This window comes from Salvia hispanica, chromosome 6 (assembly GCF_023119035.1).
Source record: "Salvia hispanica cultivar TCC Black 2014 chromosome 6, UniMelb_Shisp_WGS_1.0, whole genome shotgun sequence".
NCBI classification, from domain to species: domain Eukaryota; kingdom Viridiplantae; phylum Streptophyta; class Magnoliopsida; order Lamiales; family Lamiaceae; genus Salvia; species Salvia hispanica.
Window position 1 is genome coordinate 40,334,439 of NC_062970.1, and position 26,433 is coordinate 40,360,871.

The 26,433-nt window shown below is 32.9% G+C and overlaps 4 protein-coding genes across 8 annotated transcripts; 1 reads left to right on the forward strand and 3 right to left on the reverse strand.

The window, feature by feature from the left end:
• Positions 1-307: 307 nt before the first annotated feature.
• LOC125192899 (inositol-pentakisphosphate 2-kinase-like) lies at positions 308-6,036 on the reverse strand. 5 transcript variants are annotated; one of them, XM_048090575.1, is made up of 9 exons: positions 5,719-6,036; positions 5,235-5,381; positions 4,290-4,493; positions 3,701-3,848; positions 3,203-3,243; positions 2,968-3,078; positions 2,209-2,808; positions 1,590-1,761; positions 308-700 (listed from the first exon to the last, which is right to left on the reverse strand). In XM_048090575.1, exons 2-9 carry the CDS (start codon positions 5,334-5,336, stop codon positions 687-689), a joined length of 1,392 nt encoding a protein of 463 aa, XP_047946532.1. In that variant the 5' UTR covers positions 5,337-5,381; positions 5,719-6,036; the 3' UTR covers positions 308-686. The 5 variants fall into 5 exon arrangements, with proteins under 5 accessions (XP_047946532.1, XP_047946533.1, XP_047946530.1 ...); XM_048090576.1 differs by having other exon boundaries at positions 1,590-1,725; positions 3,203-3,249; XM_048090573.1 differs by having other exon boundaries at positions 3,203-3,249.
• Positions 6,037-7,089: 1,053 nt separating this feature from the next.
• On the reverse strand, positions 7,090-7,860 carry LOC125195344 (transcriptional regulator SUPERMAN-like). The gene has a single exon (XM_048093505.1). The coding sequence runs from the start codon at positions 7,858-7,860 to the stop codon at positions 7,090-7,092; it is 771 nt and encodes a 256-aa protein (XP_047949462.1).
• Positions 7,861-18,871: 11,011 nt separating this feature from the next.
• Positions 18,872-19,825, forward strand: LOC125195345. The gene has a single exon (XM_048093506.1). The coding sequence runs from the start codon at positions 18,872-18,874 to the stop codon at positions 19,823-19,825; it is 954 nt and encodes a 317-aa protein (XP_047949463.1).
• Positions 19,826-23,273: 3,448 nt separating this feature from the next.
• LOC125194318 (cytochrome P450 98A2-like) lies at positions 23,274-25,696 on the reverse strand. Its single transcript, XM_048092478.1, has 3 exons — positions 25,190-25,696; positions 24,311-24,708; positions 23,274-24,184 (listed from the first exon to the last, which is right to left on the reverse strand). The coding sequence occupies exons 1-3, from the start codon at positions 25,674-25,676 to the stop codon at positions 23,540-23,542; spliced, it is 1,530 nt and encodes a 509-aa protein (XP_047948435.1). The 5' UTR covers positions 25,677-25,696; the 3' UTR covers positions 23,274-23,539.
• Positions 25,697-26,433: the final 737 nt, after the last annotated feature.

Genomic DNA, 26,433 nt, shown 5'->3' on the forward strand with positions numbered 1-26,433 from the left:
GGCTGATTTGCATAAATAATGAAGTTGACTTGAGCTAAAAAAGACTAAGTGAAAGAATATATGTAATATGCCCAAATGTTTATACTATTATTTTCCTTCTATTGAGTAAATGAAACAAAGGCAAAAATCGACTTAAATATTTGACATTCTTTTGGGAACAACTACAAAGGATTCCAAGAACTAACTTCTTATATTTCTTCCTTGTGGCTGTGGTCACAAAATTGTTAAAGTATTCCAAGAAGGCTGCAAAATATCTTGAAAAGATAATGCTTCCGACAAAGCAGCCAACTAAGGAAACAACAGAGAATACAGAAGATAACGAATTGCTGCAAACCACATGCTGATTGCTGGCTGTTTACACAATTTAAGTTAGGCCTGAAAACTATGAGTATAGCTTAGAAGTTAGAACTGAATTACAACAACAAAAATTGGTACACTTAATGTTGATGAGAATACTAAACTTTCATGTAGAATTACATTCTAGATTCAGTTAGAAGGTTAACTTGTAGCCTAGAGAGCGCACGAGGAGTGGTCATCTTCCAGCGAGCCATATTCCAATTAACTTCTTGGTCCAAACCGAGCTGCATAAATTCATGGCTGATGTTGACTGGAAGATACTGAAGTAGTTGACACCTTTTCTTCGTAGAAAAGAAAGCCGATCTATATCTCTCTTCTGAGCTCCTCAATCAATTTGCCATTTCTGCAGAACCATGATACACCACACGTTCACGTGCACCCAGAGATAAGAAAGATAAAGCAAATGACAAATATGCAAAGCGAAAGCAGAAGTGTGATATGGCCCAAAATTGTTTTTTAATAACCTGATGATCGGTCTCAAGTACATGCACCGTCACATTTTTCCAAAGTGTAAAGGTAGAGTAACCTAAGTGCAGTATACCAACCTTACTCTTATGTTTTGTGACACTGGAGTCACCTCTCAAATATGAACAGTGAGACAGCACTGGAGGAGATTGATTATTTACTGAATGATATGGAGGACTGATCCTTTCCTATTATTTCATTTCCCACATACATAACTTGGACAACCAATTATGCCAAAAGAGTGGCATTTGCAATGTTGAGGCACTGAGATTTGGAAATGGTAATGATGCTTTTTAAATATGTTGAATTTGATTCAGTTGGAGACTTCTATTCACTGATATTCCAATATGGTGATGGATTTATATACTAACAAGTATGCATACTAACATAAATTTGGAGCTCTAGTCAAGGAGCAAATATGGGGCAGAATTCACCTTTCTTTATTGAGGGGGTGCTGTATTTCACCCATGAATATCCACAAGCCAAAATCAGTTGCGCACTTACATGGACATGGGTAGGTGTTAAGAGAGGGGGGAGGGAGAAGTATAAGCATGTTCAGCAATGGTATAAAAGTTAAAAATTGGGTGCATAATTTAAATTTTGAGTTTTGTAAATCATTCAGTCTCTGTGCTTTTACTGTTTGTTTTAATAAGTTCTTGTACTAATTTTTCTGTTTTACTAGGGTCCTTGTTCTACTAAGAAAATGTTAATAGTATAAGGACCTCAAGATGTGTTTTTTCTTAGAAAAAGAAGAAGAAAGGACTTACCACCATTATCAATACCGGTACTTGTATTCAGTGACTCTTGGGTTGGCTCACCACAATCAAGCACATCTGTATCTTTCAACATTTGGACATAGTAGTTGACAATTTGTTGATCCAACTCGTAGTAATATTCCATTTTCTTCAACGGTTTCATGTCCAGGTCAATGAAAGATGCCTATGAGAATGTGGTCAGATTGCAAAAAACAAATAGATAAGTTATAAGAACTATATCCTGAAGACAAAATATAATTCTCCTTGAAAATTTAACACAGTCATGGATTTCCAGACAAGGTAGCAAAAGATAGAAGTATTAATAAGTGAACACTACAATGGACATGGAGATTTAATGCCAAAATGTTATTTACATGCATCTGTGACTAACTTCACAAAGTGCAAGTGATAAACAAGTAACAGGAACTTCATACATAAATCCAGATCGGGAAGCGAAGTCCATGCTTGTAAATCACATAGCATGAAAGGCATCATGTTAGTAAATTTTGTAGCCAGAATTTAACAAGTTCATGCTTCTATATCACAAACAAACCTTTTCAGAAACTCCATACTGAAGACTATTGATTCCCAAAAATAATAATGCTAAAAGTAAGGATAAATTGGTGTCCACCTTGTAATAAAAGGTCTGCTTGCTTGATTCCAGAAAGACAGCATGATGTAGAGATTCCTCCTCCATATTTATTTTGGACTTGAAACTAATCATCATACTTAAGTCCTTTGCAGTGGCTGATATCAAGTAATCCCTCACAATTCTCACTTTATCATCCCTTTGCATTGAATGAATTGATGAATACCTTGCTGGGGATTTTTTCCCACCTATTTGCCGACATACCACACAAGGCTGAGAAATAATATCATAGTAGGAATGAATTGCACCTTCTATATCAATAGCATCAAGCTTCTGTACTTCAAGAAGCCGATTTAATAAGCCAGACTTAAAAATAGTTTCAGTGAGCAGATCTACAAAACCCTTGATGTGCATCCCATCTTTTGCTGAAATGACATGTTTAAGTCCGTCATGGAATGATTGAGCAGCCGTAGAACTAGTGCTGTCTGCGGTGCCACCCATGCCTCCAAAAATAATCGAACCATTTAAGAAAACACGAAAATTATTCTGCGGTGTTATAAAGAGGGTTTCAATTGCTTTTCGTATTCCATCCTTGGATCCAGAAAACAAATCTAGAGGATGATATTGACTTATTTGAGATATCTGCATATGAAGAATCCCATCAGTTATGCTCGAAGAAACACTTCTATAAGTAAAAATAGTCCATGAAATAGAAGGGTCTAATGTCATTTACAGAGTTTAAAAGCTACAATGAGCATCAATCATAAAATTTTATTTCCAGGTTACATATCTAGGCATTACCTTTCCTCGATGCAATTTTAGAGCTTGGTGCATCTTAAATCGAGTAATTCTCTTTTTGACTGCATTTCCCTCAGCTATAAATTCTGAAGTGGGAAGAAATCCGCCTTTGGGCTGTTTTGCAGAGTAAGAGAAAAAGAGAAAAATGTAATGAACTCCTATAAAAATTGTTAAGGAAGTGGGCATCTGTAGACGAGATATAGTGCACATAAGTAGGACTAAAGCACTAGGGAAGCACCTTTATCTCAACAGACACACAGAAATCCTCTTTGAGAGAATCTGAAACTGAAAGAAAAACCATGATCATCAATTCATCATGTTTTCGTCCAACAATTAGGGACTCGCATGAAAGTACAACACCATTAATCTATGCATCAATTAATGAACAGTGATCCTTGATAGATAGTCTATGATGGCTACTGAGTTACAATTGAGTATAAATTACAGATAAAATTAATGTGTCAAACTTAAAATTTTGTATTTCAAACAATTTATCCACGTCTGCCCTAATTTGACCCACTACCCTCTTACCATCAGAAATTCATAGCTCGACACCCAAATAACAATTCATTATGAAGAAAACTTTTAGCAACTGCCAGTCTGCCACAGTACAAAGAAAATATGCTCCGAATAGCTCAAGCAAGCATAAACTGAAACATATGTTCAATAATTCATCTTTAATCAGAGAACCAATAGGAAAATATATATCCAAACAAACTTGAGATGCATCTCATACAATGAGGAAACACTGAATGATCAGAAATTAGAAGAACCGAGTCATGAAGGGAATTGATTCTGGCAGCATCAACACGCCATGATGGACGCTGACAAAGAACCTTATTGTCAACTGCCTCCAAAAATTCTCTTGACACAAGAACATGGATCTGCAGCAATTTGCATATAAATCCATTGTCTCAGTTACACCAGAAACAAATATATGAGTCCTTAAAATGAAAATAAAATGCTTCACTTTTTCATGTGAAGCCAAGTCACCAACCCACTATTCTTCATTGTGTGCTGTGTTGAATGTACTAAATATTGCATTTTAATAGTGTACATCCATTTAAAACGTCCAACTAAAAGAAATACACATCAACTAACCATTTATTTTGTTACAACATACAAAAATAGAATTGTAAACTAAGTACATGTACTCTGACATACAAGTGTTGGACATTGGGACGAACAAGCATAACGTGCATGAAGATGTTATTAATAAAAACACTACTAGGATTCTAAGTAAGTAGAATCATATATCATGATCTTATAAACAAAGGGGGGAAATGATAATGCTCGCTCCAAACTTTTCTAGAAAAATATCTTACCCCTGCGTCAACATGCTCTGATCCCAAGAGTGGACACATTACTTTCTGTACATATATGTGCTCCGCAATTTCCCTTGTAGGTGCTGAAACTATGCATTCAAATTTTCCCCACAAGGAGGATTCATGGTTGACAAGGGCTGAATGGCCATTCTCACATTCAGGTCTATCATTTGGAACTTTTTGTATCCTTAAAACTTTTCCAACCTAGATGCATGAGAGAAAAGTGAACGCATTTAGACATTTTTACAAAATGTAGCATATACTAGTGCCATGGTACCATCTATGGATGTATTAAAAGTCTCTCTTTATAACTTAAGTGATAGAATTGTGTATCCCCTTCATGAGATTATTCTTTTAAGGTCTTCTACTTTTATCAAACAAGAGATTTACCCTTTTGATTCATAAAATAAGTCGTTGCCTCTTCATGCACATAAGTCCAATATCAATACTTCGATCACTCCAAACATGAATGTGTATACATTAGTTATTTCATCCATTACAATTAATGATGATCCACCATAATATTTATGAAGGTAACTTACAGCAAGTCTAAGTTGAGGACCAACTTTCAAGAAATGTAAAATCTAGGAAGGCATCTATAATGACTTTATCATTTTTTTAAATAGTAAACCTAGAAGATCTTAATTCTTTGCACAAAAAAAATCTACTTACAAGGGTGCAAAATTGAGTTTATTCCATCCATCCCCCCCCCCCCCCCCCCAGCTAGTTTAAAAGGTTTAAAATAAAAAACACCAAAATCACACCAGGAGATGAGTTTTAATATCAATAAGTTGAATCTAAGAAAAACAAGATAACAGCAAAAAATAAGCAATTGTCCTTATACTTGCCTACAATTTTCTAGTTTCCAAAAAGAAAAAAAAAATGTCAACTCTAGCAATCAACTTCAGAAGATCTAGCATAGTTGCAAGAGAGAGAAAATTGTACAAAATGAGGAGAGCTTCCACAATAAGCAAGAACTAGGTTCACAGCTCCTTCTCCTCTGTAAGTCCATTCCTCCGCATCTTTGCCTTGCAAAATTGCACCCATCCACTTCTTTCCGGTCCCAATTTCGCACACAAGGAGGTCTAGAATCTGCAATAAAGCACTAATGAACAGCATGCATAACTGTAATCAAATTGCCAAAAAGAAAATGAACAGCATGCATAACTGTAATCCAAGTCAAGGTTCCTTCAATATGAAATGAATTACACAAACTAAATACTGGACTCAGTGAGTCTAAGCAAAAAAAAAATGAAAACTCAATACACAATTCAGTTGAACAATCATGATTCCACACATTGGCACATGCATTCATTCAACGCATCAAAACATATCAGCAGTAAATCAGAAATTATATCACACCATTCATTATTGGCATTTTTATAAGAGAACATCAAGGGAAAGGAGTGCAAATGCTATCGATACCAACCTCACTTATAAGGAACAATGTAGCCCTTGAGTTGCCTCACATATGTGCATGGTAGAAAAATGGTGAGGACACGCTGCTCGCTGGAGGATGGAGAGGAATTAGGGGTTTTATTCTCTGATTTCAATGAAATTCGGGGAAAAGAGTTTGAGAGCGGAATTGATGACCGAAGGGGAATGCGCGAAGAAGACGCGAAGCTGCTTTTCGGCAGTGAGGGAAAGCAGCGGCGGCTGTGGGAGAAGACGGACGGCGATGACATTCGCCGGAGGAGACAGTCGCCGAAATAGAGAGAGGATAGTTTAGAGAGAGAGAGAGAGAGAGAGAAAGTGCTGTTAATTTTGGGCCAAATTAATAAATCTTTGGGCTTTAACTAATTTAAAAGTTGGGCTAAATTCATAAATCTTGTTGGAAGAGGATTATTTGTATATGAAAATAACTACTATTTCAAAATTCACAACATTATTTACATACAATATTTCAAATATATGAATTATAGTAATTAGTGAAAAATGTTTGGCTTGATCCTAAAAAATCAATGATTGCAAGAGATAATCGACACAAGATTGTTTTTTTTTTCAAGACAACCGATATACTTTAGAATCATGTACATTAGTGAAGTATTATATTTCGACGTATTTCAGCATAAAAGTCGATATTTAATCGTGAATATACATATTTTCATTAACTACCCATCTACTATAGGTAATTTTGGTTCATTCGAACAATCCATTTTTCCTTATTTTCACTCCAATCCATTTTTCTCTTTTTTTCAATTCTAACTTTACTGAGATAAAAAGATATGGGGAAAAATTAAATGTGATAAATGTTTTCCATATTTTCTTATCCCTTTTAATGATAAATTTGTACTAGAAAAAGACCACATTCTTAATATTTTAAAAACGTAAACATGCATATGATATCTAATTAAGTTCAAAAATCAATACTTATGAATTCAAACCTCAATATATATACTTTTTTTAGGGCCAATCAATTTGCTACATTGAATTTGCGTCCGTATTTAAGATATTATCCAAATTTAATTATTTCCAACTGAGAAGAGATTTTCATTGGTGACAAAATATACAAGCAATAAAAACTTGATCATGTCCATTAATAACGATATATTCGAATATGCAAAGTAATTTATACATGTTCGAATTTCAAACTATGTACACTAAAATCATATTCTAATCATACGGCATAACAGCCACAACTCATCTCCTTCAATTTATTTATGGAATTACAATAGTAAAAGTAAGTAGAAGAAGATGAAATTAAAAGTGCATAGACATATACCAACAATTGATACTTAAATCATGGAATTATAACTAATAGAGTACTTAACAAATCAGATCGAAATAAAAGACTCACTAATTAAAGCTTAAGATCCAAATCAAGTCCTAAATCATCCTTCCCATCATCAACATTTCCCAATCTGAGCCTATTATCATCACCTTCATTGGTCCTAGTAGAAGAATTAGGGTTAATAACTCCAAAATTAAACTTATAATCACGTGACGGAAAATTTTCCAACTTCAAAGCAAAATCTGGTGTTGATGGTGATGGGTCAATTAGGTAGGGCCGGGGCATCTTCTCCCGAGGTACGGAATAGGCGTACTGCGACGGCAACAGCGGCGGCGTGTGATGGTAGGGGTAGGGTTTAGGGTGAATCATATTAGATTGTGCCCTAAACCCATGTGACCTAAAGATAGGCATGTGTGTTGAGAAGGGGTAGTAGGAGTAGCCTTGCATCGGCGGGTGAGCGTCGGGGCCCGCATCAACCATGTTGTGGCGGTGTTTGGCCAGTGCCCTCTCTTGTTTGTGCGCGTTTTGGTGGCCTCCCAGTGCTTGAGAAGTCGAAAACTCCCTCCAGCAAAAACTGCAGGTGAAAGTTTTCGACTTTGATGGTTTAGGGCCGTCGCTAGGGTTGAAAAGATTAAGCTCGTGGAGCTTTGAATTTTTAGGGTTTCCTTTATCCCTCGCCTCGTTGTTGGCCGGCCCGAGATCTAGCACGACACGCGACATGGTCTCGTGTTTCATGCTGGATTCATCCTCCTCGTCCTCTTCTTCCTTGATCGTGCGATTATTTTTTGATGTCACGGAAATGTTGGAGGCCTCCGAGTGACATGGCTCGAGGGATGCCATAGTGAATTAATATTCTTTTGTTTGGTGTTTGAAAGTTTGATTCAAGAGGGGTTATATATAGTGTTTGTTTGGATGATTAGAGAAATTAATTATTTATGGATCCTATGATTATGAAAAAATATCCCAATCTACCTTCAATGCGTGGCGTTACCTTTTGACGAATTTGGAAAATAAAACTTTGTTATTTGCTAACTTCTTAATTAACAAAGCAATAAGTAGACATTATGACTAAGTTTTGAAATTGAAAATTTAATTATGACAGCTACCTACTTAAACATGCAAGTTTAGGCTTTGATAGTCACACGGTTGAATCCTTTTATATTTATCCAGATTTTGTACAATTTCACTTAATATTTTTATCTTAATTAGATTGCAAAACCTCTTTGATTGTTATTTATGAAAATTATCTTTCTCCATATAACATTAATTTGGGTTAATTCCTCGAGGAGATATCAAACTTTGAAATTTCAAATTCGTGAAATTTTCCAAAAATGCTATAGTGGAAAATAGACACAATATAAGAGAGAAGTTGATATAATAAGTAAGAGTACAAGCTTTGTTTGAACAATATACTAAACTAAAATGAACTAATTAATCTAGTTTGATCTAATCAAAACATCTTCATTTTAATTGAAGTTCATGTATTTATCGACCAATATATTGTCTATGTTCATTTCATAATCTTTTTTAAGTTTTATACTACAATCAAAACAAGTTTTTAATTGCCATGTACAAAATCAGAAGAATCTTATATTAATATTTTTTGTGGCTGCAAAAAAATGTGCAATCCCTCATAAGTTGACAAGTTATTAAGTCCGGATATTTACACGCAATAATTTCTAATTTAGAAATATATTATTCAAAATCATCATTAATCTTAAAGGTTCAAATGTTCGAAAGAATGGATGCATCATCCATATATACATTTCCTCCTTAATATCTTCATAAATTAAAGTACATATATAATATATTTACTATATAGGATATACTCCACTTTTTGGATAGTTAAAGCAAAATAAAAATAAAAATAGAATTTTCTAATGTTGGGAGTAAAAGTCTTTCTAATTTTGTGAAGGCTCATCCTCTCCAAGCCAATTAATCATGATATCCTTTATCAAAATATAGAGATAAATGTATGTACACATAAATGCATGAGCTACATTTTTCGATTATGAAGCATCTAAACAAATTAAGACTTGTTTAACATGTTGCTCGGTATTTGGCTTCTTAAATGAAATAATTCAAAAATATAAATTGATTTGATAGTTCCGAGTGAGGGAGACAAGATTAGGGATAGATGATCATTTGGTTTTATTAATTTTAATTTCCACTTTATTTGATTATATATTCATTAAGGATATTTATTATGTGAATAATCATGTTGTGGCTATAATTTGTATGTTTTAGTTTGTGTGAATGTACGTTCTCTTTTAGTTTTCAAAGTGGATAGAAGCTACTGTTTCTATAGTACTGTAGTATATATATATATTGGGTAGCGATAAGATGCAAACTTATATACTGTACAAATTCAAAACTCTTCAACACAGTTTCAATACAATATCAATACAGTGTAAAATTTCAAGATTTTAATGTCAACACAGTATCAACACAATATCAACACAACATTAATCATTAACTACCGTTGAAATTCTGTTGACATTTTCCTGTTGATGTTTTTTTGTGATCTGTTGACATTTTTCAATGATCCAGATCATAGTTTTGAGTTTGTACAATATTTAGAGTTTCATTTGATCACATTCCTACATTAGTAAATAGTAATAAGGGGTGTGTTATATTGCCAACTCACCTAAATTGATAACTACAACTAAATGATAGACATTAGATCTTCAAATAAAGAGCCAAAACTATTTAGCCCTAAGTGTTAGTATCATGCACAAAAAATGTCAATTAACAATAAATTAGTTATAACTAGTTTTTAAAAAATATCTCAAAACTTTAAAAGCTTATAACTGTCTTGATTTAAATTATCATTTCGCACAACATATATCAAATTAAAGATAATTTTATAAGGAATCCAACGAGATCTTATATACATATGTTTTTCGATTTCAAAATTTAATAAAATTTTCGTAAATATTCATAAATTTTGTAAAGCAGCTTTATATGATTACATCTTACATGATATGTCAATACAATGTTGGTACAATATGAAATTGTGTTGACATTGTCATGTCTTCGTGTTAATATATTGTAATGCACTATATTGACATTGTGTTTTAAAACCCTAAATTAATAGTTATTACTCCTATTATCCTTTAATAATAAAAAAAATAAAAAAAAATTACGCATGGCAATTTATAAATCATTAGATCTCTAAAATGATATGGTCTTAAATTAGTTATAGCTAATGATTAAAAAATGAATTAGCAATTAATCACATTCTATAGTTACATATTTGTAAGTCTCTGACCAAGTGTCTAACTAACCTTTTTTGTAATAGAAAACTAGCCCACTTCTAGAACAAAATAGTAAACATTTTAAAACTTAAATTAAACTTAAAAGGTTTGTTTGAATTCAACTAAATTTGAATAAGCTCGTGAGATTTGAAGTATTGAGTAATTCAAGTTCGAAGCCCTAGCTTAATAATAGTTGAATAAGTTTGAATACAATAATATTCGATTTGGATTGGTTCCTCCATAACAAGTGCATCATAAAAAGCAAAAGGAATATACTTTCTGGATAATAACTAATAACCAACAAAAATACAGTCATTGCAGCTGGAAAATAATGTCATATTCAGGAAAGGAAATTTTTTAATCAAGGTCCATATTTATATGGAGAATTAAGAGATTGTATAGGTCTTTTAAGTATAGTGTGTATGTGTTACCTAATCGGCTAATCTTATTCATTGAATCCAGTATTTTTTTTTTCTGACTAGTCTCGTGATAAAGAATATCCAAATCTAGCATCTAATTAATACATAGTAGTAGGATAAAATTAGTGTTTATCCCTTGCATTCTAATTACTTTTAAGTAAAATGTTTTGGAGACATAATGGCAATGCCATAATGAAGTTAAAATAGTCATTTTAGATTATTATATATTTTTATTTAATTAAATGTTTTGTACATATACCATGCTACCCTTATGCATATAAAACCATTTATTTAAATTTAAGAATTACTTGCTTAGAAAACTTGTGTGCATTTATATGGATGACATGATTTAAGCAAATATATACTCTAATCATCTCACCACAATCTACAATCTCTCTACCTAATCATCGGTTGCATCATATACTGGCTTTAATTTTATACTCCACTATTTTGTTTAGGAAGTGTACATAAATTTCAAAATTTTAAATTCTCCAATGATACTAAATTTTTGAATTATTCTTTCTAATTTCAATCATGATTTTAAAAAAAAAAATTAATCTAATATAATGAATTTAAACTTTATTTTAAATAACACATTATACAATAAATTGTTTTAAATTTTAAACTTATATGTACTTAATAGATTTAATACTCAATCTTAATTTTATTATTAAAAAAATTATTGAATCTAGAATTTATATTTATAAAATTAATAAATCAATTTAATTGCTTGAGTTCTTATAGCATCAAATAAAGATTCGAAATTTATACATGCTTTATTTTATTAATGGACAAAATGTTAGGGAACAACAATTTAAATTTGTATACTAAAATTAAATTTTTATATGATGTCAAAATAATGTGTTTTAGCTATAGAAATTTAATAGTCATGCTTCAAAATAATTTGATTGATGTATATTTAAATAAAAGATAATAATTTAATATAATTGTCTTTTCTTTTATGATTAATTTATATATATTTATTTATTTATTCAATTATTATTTAATTCAATAAAGATATATTAGTCCACGTTATAATTTAACTTATGATAAAGTGATATAGGGATATTATGACTTGAAGACAATCATTATCTTAATTTAATTCTCCCACATTTCTCATATCCTAACATCAAGACCCAATAGCAGATTTGGGCCACAAAGGGTGCGATACAAAGCCCAAATGAAGTTTATAAGAAAAACTAAGGTTTTGTACTTTTCAACTTGTCGCCCGTATCCTAATTAAAGTCCTTTCGTCAATTTAAAGCGCGAATTCCTTTAAGTTTCAGTCTTGCTTTCGTACATCTCCCGGAACTCAAATAATTCGATTTTTTCTTAGGTATTGGCATAGTCTTAAAAGCAACATTAGTAAATCACGGTTTGATACAATACAAAAAAAACTCGCCATTTAGAACGGATTTTGTCCGACGTCACTAAACAAGGTTAGTGACCGATTAGTGTCGATATAACCGTAATTAAAAAGCTAGTAACTAAAAAATTTTAGTGACGGACATAAAGATTTAATGAACTACAACAACTTAAATTTCCCCGCCCCACAAGAATATGCACTATTTCCTTTTTAGTCTGTCCCACAAAAATATGCACTTTCTAATTTTGAAAACTCTTTTTTTTTCTCTAATGAGGTGGGACCTATTCTCCACTAACGACGCTTTAATTATATTTTCTTTCTACACTCTTACTTTACCAATTCCAATTGTACATTAAAACTTGTACCCGACACATAGTGCATATTCTTATTGGACGTAGGGAGTATATGTTATTCAAGCAAGAATAATCGCGGCTACTGGCACCATATTTGTCCTCCTATATACCCTTTAAGGGATTTTAATTGTACTCATTCCCAATTATCAAACGTTCGATATTGTTATTTATTGTTACTAATGTCAAGATTGAGTCGTTTGTGTGTCTACCTCCTTTGATATTGTGGCAGTCAGTCGAATTTCTCAGGCTATAATTCTCTGAAATCGAACTGTAATTCTCCGGAATTGAACTCTAATTAGTTAATTATAATTCATAGACATTGTTACGATGTGATATAAATCTAAATATTTACTTCCTCCACCCCAAAATAGATGTCACACTTTTCTTTTAAGTTTGTCTCACAAAAAATGTCATTTTCCTTTTTTAGAAAAAAGATATCTCTCACATTAATAAAAATATCTACTATTTTATCTCTACACATAACACACAAAACAACATTTCTTAAATTTTTGTGCCATTCCCCAAATATATTGTCTATTATGAAACGGAGGAAGTACTCTTTATCAAAATATTAATAAATTAAAGTATTAAAATACCATAATTTAACCATGTTTTAAATTATGTATTCTAAAAAGATAATATAAATTAATTGAACAAATTACTGTAAATATTAATACATTAAAGTACCATACATTAGCAAATAATCTAGTAGTATAACCAAACAAAGTAATAATATTTTACATAATAATAGACATAAATTAAACATATTATACCTTATCTTATATAGATATTATAATATACTATGGTGGTGTTCGATTTTCTAGATAAAATAATATTAATATATAGTATAAGATTGAGTTGTGAGATTAATTATCTTAATCATAGGGAGTTAGCTATGACTAAATTTCTCATGATTATCCATCTAGGATTGAGTTTTATTATGAACCAAACACATTATTTAATTCCGGGATACAATCTTGCAAACCGAATACCCTTGAGATAAGGTATAATATGTTAGAATATACTATGAGATAAGGTATAATATGTTTAATTTATATGTCTATTATTATGTAAGATATTAATCTTTTGTTCAATGCATCATTTCCACATCATAGTTTTTAAACATCGATTTCAAATAAGTTCAAAATCTCCGCCAAGAATTAAATAAAATAAACGAATAATGATATTCTTCGTAAAAAAGAAAAGAGCAGTTGTTTCAATTAAATAAAAATATTAAGTCAGTACTATTATAAAGAAGGAAACTGAATATGTGTACTAGGGCTGACAATTTTTGACACGACAAGATAACACGATACAAATCGGTACAAAATTAATGGGTTTGGGTTAAAGCTTATTGGGTTCGTGTCTTTATCGGGTCACCCGTTAAGAACACGAAAATTGTGTCATGTTCGTGTCGGGTTCGTGTTATCCATTAACAAATAATATTTTAATATTATTAGTTCTTATTATTTTCATTTTTCAACTTATTAAATCATTTTAAATATTTAATCACTTTCCAATACGTGTGGTTATCGTGTCGTGTTAACCCGAAGTGGTTTGTGTCATATTCGTGTCTGAGGGTAGCGGGTCGTGTTCTTGTTCGTGTTTGGAGTTTTTATAACGAGTCGTGTTCGTGTTTTTTTGTTATCGTGTTCGTGTCGTTATTGTGTCGACACGATAACGACCCGACACGTACGATTTGTCAACCCTAATGCGTACATATATACTCCATAATCCATATGAAATCATTAATTAAAATAAGAATATACTCCCTCCGTCCCGGCTAAGATGACACATTGCTTAGCCGGCACGGGAATTTAGGAGTTATTGGTTAAAGTGTTTAATTGGAGAGAGAAAATGTGGGTGTAAGTATTAAAGTAGATAGATAAAGAAAGATGAATATTTTAATGAGAGTGAGAAAAAGTGATTGAGTGTATTAATTGGAGAGAGAAAATTTCCAAAAAAGGAAATGTGTCATCTTAGTTGGGACAAACTAAAAAGGAAAATGTGTCATCTTAAGCAGTACGGAGGAAGTAATTATATATCCAAAACTGCGTTTGTTAATTAAAAACTTTCCTTTTAAAAATCCTTCTTGTCCAACTTAAAACTTTCCTTTCAAACTGAGACACTCTCTTTCTCGCATCTCGTAATCTATCTATCCCTTTGTTGTTGGGATAGATCGGTCTCATCTTGCGGCTCCCCGTAGCCACTCTCCACGATCTCCCAAACATCGTGGGCTCCCAATTATCAAAACTGCTCATCTTATTAAGCATAGGGACTTGGAACGACGACAAGTTAGCCATACCACAAGTAGGAACTTATGGCTCTGGTACCACTTTGTTGGAATATATAAGATATATGTTGGAGGAGTAATTTAGTTTGGAGAAAATATTTGAGAGGAGAATGAGTAGAATATATGAGAAATGGTTTAGGAGAGGTGATGTGGGAAAACTAAGAACACTTTATTTCTCCAACTTTCTCTAGTTCTCAACTTGTTCAACTTGTTCCACTTATTCAAAATAGTACAACTCTTACATATTTATAGGCATAAATCTCATATTCTAGAATTCTCTACTACATTCTTTAATATTTTATATCTAAATTTTTTTTCATAAAAATCTAGATATTTTCCTAACATTCTAGGGAATTCTACTTAAATATCTAGATATTTCTGTCGAAATATCTAGATACTCTCCTACTTAATTTCTAGAGAATTCTATAATATCTAGATATTTGTATCATATCTAGATAATTCTACTACAAAAATCAAGCTTATTAATTTTAATTCCAACATGATACAATACAAAAAAAAAAAAAAAAAAAACTCGTCATTTAGAACGGATTTTATCCAACGTCACTAAACAAGGTTAGTGACCTTTTAGTGTCGATATAACTGTAATTATAAAGTTAGTCACTAAAAGTTAGCCAAAAACTTGACTCAACTTAGTTTTAACACAAGTATACCCGCAAGTGTACGGGGCTAATGTAGCAAATAGTAAGCAAAGAGTATCGTATCCACAGAGACAATCAGTGTCAACCTAATTACCACGAACCAACCTCAACTACTATCTAGATGAAACGGAAAGTTTTGGTTTTCTAAATCTACATAAAAACAAGGTAAAAACAAGTAAAAACAACTAGAGAACTAAAAGCAAATAAGGAAAAACGGATGTAGATCAAGGATGAGAAGGGTAGAATCCTACGGGATCGATAGCAACTATCCTATGCTCAATTAACTTCCAAACTATGCCAACAAAGGGTCTCAAGGGTTATTAAGCTATCACTATGGTAAAACCATATCTTCTCCCGAAGCATACAATTTGTAGATTGCTACCTAGAACCGAAGTGTCATTCCTAGAACTAAGATAACAACTCCTAAAAGCTCCTAAGATACTTAGCTTCATTCAAAGGCTCAAATCTGTCGATTATATTGGCAAAGACGTCAACTTCTCTTCTTTCAAATTAAACTACTCATCTCCCGAGTATTGTAGTAAAATCCACATGCATTTATAAGGTGATCTCAAATAAATGTATAAGCACAAGAGAAGTCAAAATAACCACATGAGCCAAGACATAGAAAAAGGAAATCAATTAAACATAAGAATCATTGTATCTCCTCCGTAGAACTCTACGGAGAATTTAGCTACTCAAGTTCAACACAAAAGTCAAAGAAATATTCAAAGGAATAATCAAAAACATTGTTTGAACAAGAATCAAACTAAAAGGTGAACTCCTAGAATTGGATTGGGCGGATTGGAGGCCTTGTCTTCAATCTTGCGATGAATACTCGTCCTCTGCTCGTTCTTCTCTTCTTCCTAGGTGAAAAAGTGATATTTTTGGGGTAGGAGGCGTGTAAGTTGTGTTTGGAGGCGTTTCCTAGGCATATATATACCTAGGGTTGACTTTGGGCGTGAAATAAACTGTCGGACGAAGCTAGCGCGTCGCCAGGTTGGGTGTGCGTCGAATCTGGCGAGTTGTTAGCTGCCTACGGCGTTTTTCTCGTGTTTTGCTGGCGGGTCGCCAGGTTCGTTTGCATGCGAACCTGGCGGGTCGCCAGCTATGTCACTGTTATGCGCAGTCTTGGTAAAACGGCCATAACTTTTTCTACCGAACTCCGATTGAGACATTTAAGATATCTACGCGAAGCTCTTTCGAAAACGAAGAGAATGGTATGCATTATGTGCGAATTGGACTTCAAAATATCCAGAAAAACTGTCTCGAACCAAAACTTCTGCACATCCACATAGTTTATACATTTTTCTACACATTCTTCACAAAATGGTCAAAATACCAATATCATAGAGAAGTAGCTATAACCATATCTCAATGTACACAATTTATGATCAAAACCAAGTAAAACTTCCGTATAAAACCATGTAAAATCCAAGTGAATCAGTGACGAACATAAACATTTAATGAACGTACAACAACTTAAACTTTCCTCGTCCCACAAGAATACGCACTATTTCCTTTTTAGTCCGTCCCACAAGAATATGCACTTTCTAATTTTGAATTTTTTTTTCTCTAATGAGGTGGGACCCATTCTCCGTTAACGACACTTTAATTATATTTTATTTCTACTCTCTTACTTTACCAATTCCAATTGTACATTAAAACTTGTGCCCGACACAAAGTGCATATTCTTATTGGACGTAGGGAGTATATGTTATTCAAGCAAGAATAATCGCGGCTACTGGCACCATATTTGTCCTCCTATATACCCTTTAAGGGATTTTAATTGTACTCATTCCCAATTATCAAACGTTCGATATTGTTATTTATTGTTACTAATGTCAAGATTGAGTCGTTTGTGTGTCTACCTTCCTTGGATATTGTGACAGACAGTTGAATTTCTCAGGCTATAATTCTTCGAAATAGAACTATATTCTCCGGAATTGAACTCTAATTAGCTAATTATAATTCTTAGACTTTGTTACGATGTGATATAAATCTAAATATTTACTTCATCCGCCCCAAAATTGATGTCACACTTTCCTTTTAAGTTTGTCTCACAAAAAATGTCACATTCCTTTTTTAGAAAAAATATCTCTCTCACATTAATAAAAATATCTATTCCCTCCGTCCCGGATAATTCGTCCCACTTTGATCGGGCACGGGTTTTAAGAAATGTAATGAAAAGTGAGTTGAAAAAATTAGTGGAATGTGGGTCCTACTTTTGTATATTAGTTTTATAATAAAATGTGAGTAGGAATGAGTTAGTGGATTTTGGGTTCCACTACCAAAAATGATAAAAAGTGAAATGTGACAAATTATGTGGGACGGACCGAAATGAAATATGAGACAAATTATCCGGGACGGAGGGAGTACTATTTTATCTCTACACCTAACACACAAAACAACATCTCCATTTATGTGTCATTCCCCGAATACATTATCTATTAATAGAGGAAGTACTCTTTATCGAAATATTAATAAATTAAAGTATTAAAATACCATAATTTAACAATGTTTTAAATTATGTATTCTAAAAAAATAATAAGTATAAATTAATTGAACAAAGTACTGTAAATATTAATACATTAAACTACCATATAATAGCAAATAATCTAGTAGTATAACCAAACAAAGTAATAATATATTACATAATAATAGACATATAAATTAAGCATATTATACCTTATCTTATACAGTATATTATAATATACTATGGTGGTGTTCAGTTTCCTAGATAAAATAATACTAAGATATAATATAGGATTGAGTTGTGAGATTAATTATCTTAGTCATAGGTTATCCATCTAGGATTGAGTTATGTCATGAACCAAACACATTACATATTTAATCCCGGGATACAATCTTGCAAACTGAATAGCCCTATGAGATAAGATATAATATGTTAGAATATACTATGAGATAAGGTATAATATGCTTAATTTATATGTGTATTATTACGTAAGATATTAATCTTTTGTTCAATATTCATTTCGACATAGTTTTTTAAACATCGATTTCAAATTAGTTCAAAATCTTCGACAAGATTAACTAAAATAAACGAATCGAATAATGATATTCTTCGTAAAAAAGAAAAGAGCAGTTATTTCAATTAAATAAAAATATTAAGTCAGTCGTACTATTATAAAGAAGGAAACTGAATATATGTACATATATACTGCATATAAAATCATTAATTACAATAAGAACATCCCTATAATGATATATCCAAAACTGCAGCTATTTAGTTTGTTAATTAAATTCTTTCCATTTAAAATTCCTTCTTGTCAACTTAAACTTTCCTTTCAAATCACCTTAATTTTACAAATCCGTTGTCGTGTAATAATATGGGAAGTTGTATCCTTTCCATAATTACGATAATGTAACCACTATATATATATATATATATATAACATCTGCTTCCTCTTCAAATCATTCTTTGAATTACAAACCAATCACACAATACTCTCTACCTTTGAAACTACTTTGCTCCTATTTTTCACAATGGAAGCCCTCGACATCAAGCCATATGATGTACTGCAAGCCCTCTGCATCGAGCCATGCCACTCGGATGGCTCGGTCACCTCGGAAGAATCTTCTACGCGAACTAGAAGTTATTTGACCGAAGAAGAAGAAGAAGAAGAAGGCACAGGACACGAGGCTCTCAACACTCGTGTCTTTCTAGATCTGAAACATGAAGAGCCGGAAACCCCTACTTCAAAGGTAGAATGCACAAGATACGAGACTGCCACGTCTCGTGTCTTTCTAGATCTGAAACATGAAGAGCCGGAAACCCCTACTTCAGAGGTAGAATGCACAAGATACGAGACTGACACGTCTCATGTCTCGCTAGATCTCAAGCTAGCCAGTGATCAGGGCGAGGCGAGAGATCAATCCAACGACCTAGAGCCGTTGGCTAAAAAAACTTTCCCCTGCAAATTCTGCACGAGGGAGTTTTCGACCTCCCAGGCGCTGGGAGGCCACCAAAACGCGCACAAGGAAGAGAGGGCGATGGTCAAGCAACGCCGCAAAATGGTGGATGCGGCCGTGGCGGGTCCCACGCGGCTACAATATGGCCACCCATACTTACCCTACTTAGCATACCCTAACTTCAATAGGCCGATTGGGGTTAGGGCACAATCGATCATACGTAAACCCTACTCTCACTACCATCAAGCGATGGCGCGACGTCTCGCCCAGGAAAAGATGTCTAGAGCTTACTTGGTAAGGCCCTCACCATCAATGAAGGTTGATGGATCTCTGAATTTAAGAGGAAACCCTAATCAACGGCTGAGATCGAGGGATGGTGGATTTCTGAGTTTAGGGGGAAAGCCTAATTCTGCCGCTATTAAGGATGTGGCAACTGATAACGGCCATCAATGGCTTGGATTGAGAGTTGGTGGTGGTGGCGATCAACATGAAGCTGCAGAAGAACTTGATTTGGAGCTTAAGCTATGATTTTCTGTTTTTAAGTGTTATGACTTTTGATTTAGTTTGATAGTACACTGTTCATTCTGGATTTAGTGTATATTATTACTTGATAATATACACATTAACTTTTATGTTTTTTTTATTTACATGTTGAACATTGAAGTTTGCGATATTTACACAGAAGTTATTTGCATATCACTTTATTTGTGTTTTTTTTATTTACATATGGAAGTATGCAATTCATATTCTACAAAGTTATTTACACATCACTTTAACTATTTTAACCAAAATATTTGAATATATACACAAAATTAATCTAAATGAGGATAGACAATAATATACGAAAATAACAATGTTGGGTGATTAATATTTTAATCCAAATATATACAGGTACTTCTATGTGAACAGGCAATTATAATATATTAGAAAAATGTTTTGGAGACATAATGTCTAAGACATAATGAGGTTAAAGTAGTAATTTTATTTTACATTTAATTTTAAATTAAATTTAAATTTTGTATATATACTTTGTTGCCCCTGCATTTATATATGGAAGTAGTATTAATTAAGATCTTGATAAGGTTAATTTGATTATTTGTAAAATATAGAGTTCTTAACTAAATTTACTGTATCAAGAAAAATTAAATTATATTTCAAAATATAAATAACTTTAAATTATTATTTTTTTACATCATTGTTAATGCTAGTATTGACCATAATTAATATTTACTTTTCTTTATTAAATATTGAAATTTTACTATATCATATAGCAACAAATTTGGAGTATGCAATTTTGATTTTAAAATTATTTGAGATGCAGTTTTGATTTTTAATACTAATTGAGTATGTAATTTTGATTTTAAAATTTTTTAAATTGTAATATTAATTATTTACATTTCATTTTTACTATTATTTCTGGAATTACAACTAAAAAAAATAAATCACATGTTCTAAACTAATACTCTTATATTTTAACATTTTAAAGCTATATATTTAAAATCTTCTCATTTTCCTATATTAAAATTACTAACTAAAAAAGGATATTATTAATGGAGCTTATGATTCTTAATTTTCTTAATTCTTAATATAATTAGTTGATGTACGATATATTAAATAATCTAAAATGAGAAAAGTTGATTCATCCAATTATTTTCGCATTAAAAAATAAAATAATTTTTTATTTTTGAAACATTATAAAATTAATTTTCTAAGCACAATTTTATAGAGTCGAAGGCTAACTAGTACTTGTCAATCAAAATATAAAAAGATACATGTGATAAAAGTAAAGAAAATTAATAAAAAAATACAAAAAGATAACGCAAATAAATGATTCATCATAATAACTACTACTATTATTTAATCATACAATTCAAATTTGAATAAGACATTTAACAAAAAAAAAATAATAAAATTAACCGGCTATGAAAGTATAACATAAAAAAAGAAAATAACTCATAATTAAATTATCAACTGATTAGATAAAAATTTATTTGAAAAATAATAATATGAAGTTATCAAATTATTTTATTATTAAATAATAATTTAGTCTGCATTATAGTAACTAATTTATAATTTGAATTTTTATGATTTTTAAATAAATAAAATAGTATAAAATTAACATGAAAAAAATGATATGTAAACATATAAAAAGTTTCGAGCATGATAGTAGCTTATATCCAATCAAATCAATAAATATGCATTTAGATAAAGATATTTAATTTGATTTAATATTCCTTAATTAGATTTGTATCCATTTAATATAATATTGGGTAAAGTACTCATTATAAAAAATATATCTATGTCAAAATGCCACAAAGGTATTATGGCTTGGAGACATTATGTCTCTAAATCACTACTCATGTGGTCAAAAATTATAAGCACATAAACACTTTAACATAGCAATAAAAGCAAGTTGCCCAAACCAATGTTTTAAAAACCGGACCGCTGAGTGAATCGGCGAAGCTACTGGTTCATGGTTCAACCTATGAACCACCTATGAACATTTTTTTATCATATTTAATTATATATATATATATATATATATATATATATATATATAATATCATAATATTTTCAATTTAATGGATGATAAAATAAACTCTATGTATAACAAAATACATTAAATATATAAATATTAAAAAATAGTAGATAATAAGATCTAATTAATTTTTATGAATAAATATAACTAAATATACGAATTACTGGTACAAGTTAGTGTGGATAAAAAATTTACTATTTTAGATATAAAAATAGATAAGTTCATATTAATTCAAAAAAAAATGTATATGATATATATATGAAATATATAAGTAAATATGAAATATTAGTTAGTTTTGAAAGAAATATAGGTATATAGTAAATTATTTATTAAACATTAGGTATAACCACTACCTATATTATAGAAATACTAACAATTAAATATAGTAATGAGTAAAATTTAGTAAATGATAAATATATTATCATATTAATAACTACTCATTAGAATATAAATTTAAACATGAATTATTAAAGCATCCGCAGCGGAGGCGTGTCCGTGCCAGCGGCACGCCCCACCGCCGTCCGTCCGTGCCAGCGGCACGACGCTGCTCTTAAATAAGAGCACGTTCGTGCCGCTGAGCAGCCTTACGTGGCGGGCCATTATGCCGTTGGCAAATTTGACTTTTTCTTTTTTTTTAAAAAAAAAATTTGAAATTAATTAAAAAAACCGTGTTAAATAAAAAAAATATTTTCCCACTTCCCAATAAATTATATCCGTTTTCTACACACTTTTAATTTATTTTTCAATTTTCTTTTTCCCAAAATTCACATTTTCATCTATAAATACCCCCACTTCAACACAAAAAAATTCCACAGGGTATTTTTTAGTCTTTAATTATGTAATTTTTAATTTGTTGGATTTTAATTATGTATTTTTTTATTTTCTAGAATTTTAGTTGTGTATTTTTATTTTTTAGGATTTTAATTATGTAATTTTTATTTTTTAGGATTTAATTATGTATTTTTTATATTTTAATGTATTTTTATATTGTAGAAATGTTTTTAGTAATTGAAGTATTTAAATTGAATATTAGAATGGTGGGACTCTTGAGCTTGTCCTTGCGGAAGAACATGGATGCGGGTGCTGTGCTCTTGCGGACAAGGAAAAGTAGGTCCGAGCCCACCTCCGTACTCTTATTTAAGAGAACGGATGGGGATGCTCCTAGTTTGAGGGATAAAAAATGTTTTGTTTTAATATAAGAATAACTAATGTTCAAGTTATTACACCACTTGTTCTCTTCAAGAGATCATGGGTTCAATCCCCACCAAAAAAAATTTAGAAGTTAATAAATTTAGCAAATAATCCTTAAGTTAATAAATTTAGCAAATAATCCTTGGAAGAACTACAAAAATATTGTAAATTCCAAAAAAAGACAATTATTCATAAGTTAATAAATTTAGCAAATAATCCTTGGAAGAACTACAAAAATATTGTAAATTCCAAAAAAAGACAAATTTTGTCATATGTTTATTAGAAGTTGAAGAGAGACCTCTATGAACCAACAAATCTATATTTTCCCTTACACAACACACATGGTTTGCCATTAATAATTGCTTTTGAGCTGAAATTTAATCTGAAATATAACAAAATTAAATCTGAAATATAGCAAAATTTAATCTGACACTGATAAAAGCCACTTAACCCGTGCTGGTCTTGCTAACCTCATGCAGACATGAGCTAAACCTTCATTCTCCATTCCAAAATCAAAAGTCCACCGCCACACGTTGGTACAAGTTCGCTGGCAACCTCGGAGTAGCAACCGCCTCCAACGGAGTGCCCATGAAGGTGACCACGCCCGGTCTCTCTGCAATGTTGATGTCTTCTGGGTTCACCCCTCTCGGAGGAGCCCATGTGAACTGGTGCAGAAGGCGGCCTAGCATTCCCGTCACCATATCGAGCCCTAGTTGCGCTCCCGGGCATATTCTCCTTCCAGCACCAAAGGGTAGAAGCCTAAAATCGTGTCCTTTTATGTCAACATCATCCTCAAGGAACCTCTCGGGGCGAAACTCCAAGGGGTTCTTCCACACCTCAGGGTCACGTGCAACTGCCCACACGTTGACGTGCACGGTTGAGCCCTTGGGGATGTCGTACCCTCCGACCTTGACATTGGTGCTGGCACGGTGAGGAAGCATGAGTGGGGTTGGAGGGTGTAATCGGAGTGATTCCTTGGCCACACACCGTAGGTAGGGAAGGTTCGCGAAGTCCAATTCTGTCATCACACGTTCAGTTCCAATGACGCGATCGAGCTCTTCTTGAACCTTCTGTAGGACCCTCGGGTTCTTGATCAACTCTGCCATGGCCCATTCCACAGATATCGCAGTGGTGTCCATTCCAGCATGGATCATGTCCTGTAAGTTTATCAAAACAGAGCAATAAGTATTAAGGCTCAGCTCTACACAGATACATTCCTTATATTCTAACCATGATCATCGTGCATCAGGATGTTTTGAGTACGCAGATGAACATGAACTCACCCAGAGAAGGCCAATGATGGTGTCATCGGTCAGATCATATTTCTCCTTGAGTGTCAGCAATGCATCACAAAAGTGCTGCTTGGCTCCTCCAGTTTTCTGGCGAGCAACGTTGTGGTCTTCCATGATTTCTCGTGTGAGGCGATCCCTGCGTGCTGCGTGTTTTGCAAAGTCTTCTTCGTTCAGAGGGAACAACCACCGGAGCCACGGAACGTGCTCAGCAATGGGGCGGGAGGCACCGAGCCTCAACCTGTTGTCAGCGATGGACCTCATCTCCTCTCCTTGCTTGTGTATTCTCCCCTCGGTATCCACATATCTCTTCCCGAACGCAATTCTGGTGATGTTGTTGAATGACACTGCTCCTAGATATTTTCTTAGCAGCAAGCTCTTAGCTGAGTTTCCTGCACAAATTGCAATTAACATTAAGCACTGGAGAAAACACCAAAAAGTTGAAGAAATCAACAACAATATGAAATGTATCGCTCATTATATACTTGCCGATGGATCCATAATCTGAGTCTAAGGTATGCTGCTGCTGAAACAATCAAAAGTAAAACGCAAAATTCTCCTTTAATTTCTGCAAAATGTGATCTAAATCATACAGCTTCTATCTAACCAAGAGACTATGGTCGTCAAAGATTCAAACAATTAACGGTTCAACATAATCAATGAACTGCGATGGTAAATCTAGAGTGAATTTAGCGATTAACTTAATATCAATCCAATCCAGATCCTAATCAGGTATTCGCGTTCAAAATTAATTGATTCAGCTTAGTCAAAATTGTTGACTTAGAACAGAACAGTAACCAAATCTGGATCACCAATCCCAAAACAATGAAAAAATCGAAGGATCTAGGTTTACAAAGACGAGCTGAGACATACCAGGGGCGGTGCAATCATTGTAGATAGACTCAACCATGGCGGAGACCTCATCCTCCCGAATAGGCCGCAGCGACTCAAGGCTCTTAGCGGAGAAGAGCGCGACGGTGCAGACCTTGCGCACCTTGACGTAGTGAGGGCCATAGTCCGCCCAAATGAGGTCCTGGCCGTACTTGGTGAGCCTGGTGGCGGTGCGGCTGCGGTAGCGGTCGGCCAGCTGCTGATCCTTCTCCTTGAGAACCTCCTTGGCGAGCTCGGTGCTGGAAACGACGATGTTGAGAGTGGATCCGAACCAGACGGATATGATTGGGCCGTAGGAGTTGGCCCAATCGGCGAAGCAGCGGAACTGGAGCGGCTTGACGTCGTAGAGGTTGCCGACGATAGGCCAGGGGCGGGGGCCGGGGGGGAGGCGGAAGCGGAGGCGGTAGTAGAGGGTGTGGAGGAGGAAGAAGAAGGGGAGGGAGAGGAGGAGGAGAGCGAGAGGCGCCATTGTTGAGATTGAGGGAAAAGATGAAGCAGCGGTGGATTTGTAATATAGTGGGAAATATGTGACTATGTGAGCAGGTGTTGAAGGGTAGTTGGAAACTGTCATAAATTCCCACGTTTTTTATTTTTGCTGAACTAACACTAGTAGTTGGGTAAAAGAAAGAAGAAAAATCAAATATGGATGTTGGGTTTAGGTCTACTCATATAAATTGGAGATTGTGATTAGGTGGATCAGGGAGTCAATTATATATTTCATTCTATAAGATTAGATACGTACAACTATATTTGTAGTTACTCATCACTCCATCATTAATACTTCACTAGTGTTATCATTAATACTTCACTAGTGTTAATACCTGTGCATAAGCGAGCGAGAAGATTTTTCAATAATGAAAATATATTAACTTAAAATAAAAAATATAGAGTAATTAAGTATAAAATATATTTATAGATAAGAACTAATTAAAATAGGTATTTGCAATATTATAAATAACAACAAAAAATATTTTCGATTGTACTTCTTTCAACCCACTCAATGAACATTTCATATTTTAGCAGATGATTGTATTTTATTTTAATATTTGATATGGGTGTATAAAATAAAAGAAATAACAAAGGAGGACTGTGTGATGAAATGAAATAAGACATACAAATAAAGAAAAATGTAATACTACTATTCACAAAAGAATTAAAAAAAGCAAACTATTTGAAGGAACAAATAGTTCACCAGTTTGATTAACAAAATCAACTCAATTATAATT

Excerpts from the sequence above, each read along its gene's own strand:
- LOC125192899 (XM_048090573.1), bottom strand. The coding sequence starts at position 5,336 with ATGGGTGCAATTTTGCAAGGCAAAGATGCGGAGGAATGGACTTACAGA. Across the intron at positions 3,250-3,700 it reads TCATTCAGTGTTTCCTCATT|TTTCAGATTCTCTCAAAGAG; the intron begins GTATGAGATGCA and ends TTTTTCTTTCAG. Across the intron at positions 2,809-2,967 it reads TAAAATTGCATCGAGGAAAG|ATATCTCAAATAAGTCAATA; the intron begins GTAATGCCTAGA and ends CTTCATATGCAG.
- LOC125195344 (XM_048093505.1), bottom strand. The coding sequence starts at position 7,860 with ATGGCATCCCTCGAGCCATGTCACTCGGAGGCCTCCAACATTTCCGTG.
- LOC125195345 (XM_048093506.1), top strand. The coding sequence starts at position 18,872 with ATGGAAGCCCTCGACATCAAGCCATATGATGTACTGCAAGCCCTCTGC.
- LOC125194318 (XM_048092478.1), bottom strand. The coding sequence starts at position 25,676 with ATGGCGCCTCTCGCTCTCCTCCTCCTCTCCCTCCCCTTCTTCTTCCTC. Across the intron at positions 24,709-25,189 it reads CAATGATTGCACCGCCCCTG|GAAACTCAGCTAAGAGCTTG; the intron begins GTATGTCTCAGC and ends CAATTTGTGCAG. Across the intron at positions 24,185-24,310 it reads CCATCATTGGCCTTCTCTGG|GACATGATCCATGCTGGAAT; the intron begins GTGAGTTCATGT and ends ATAAACTTACAG.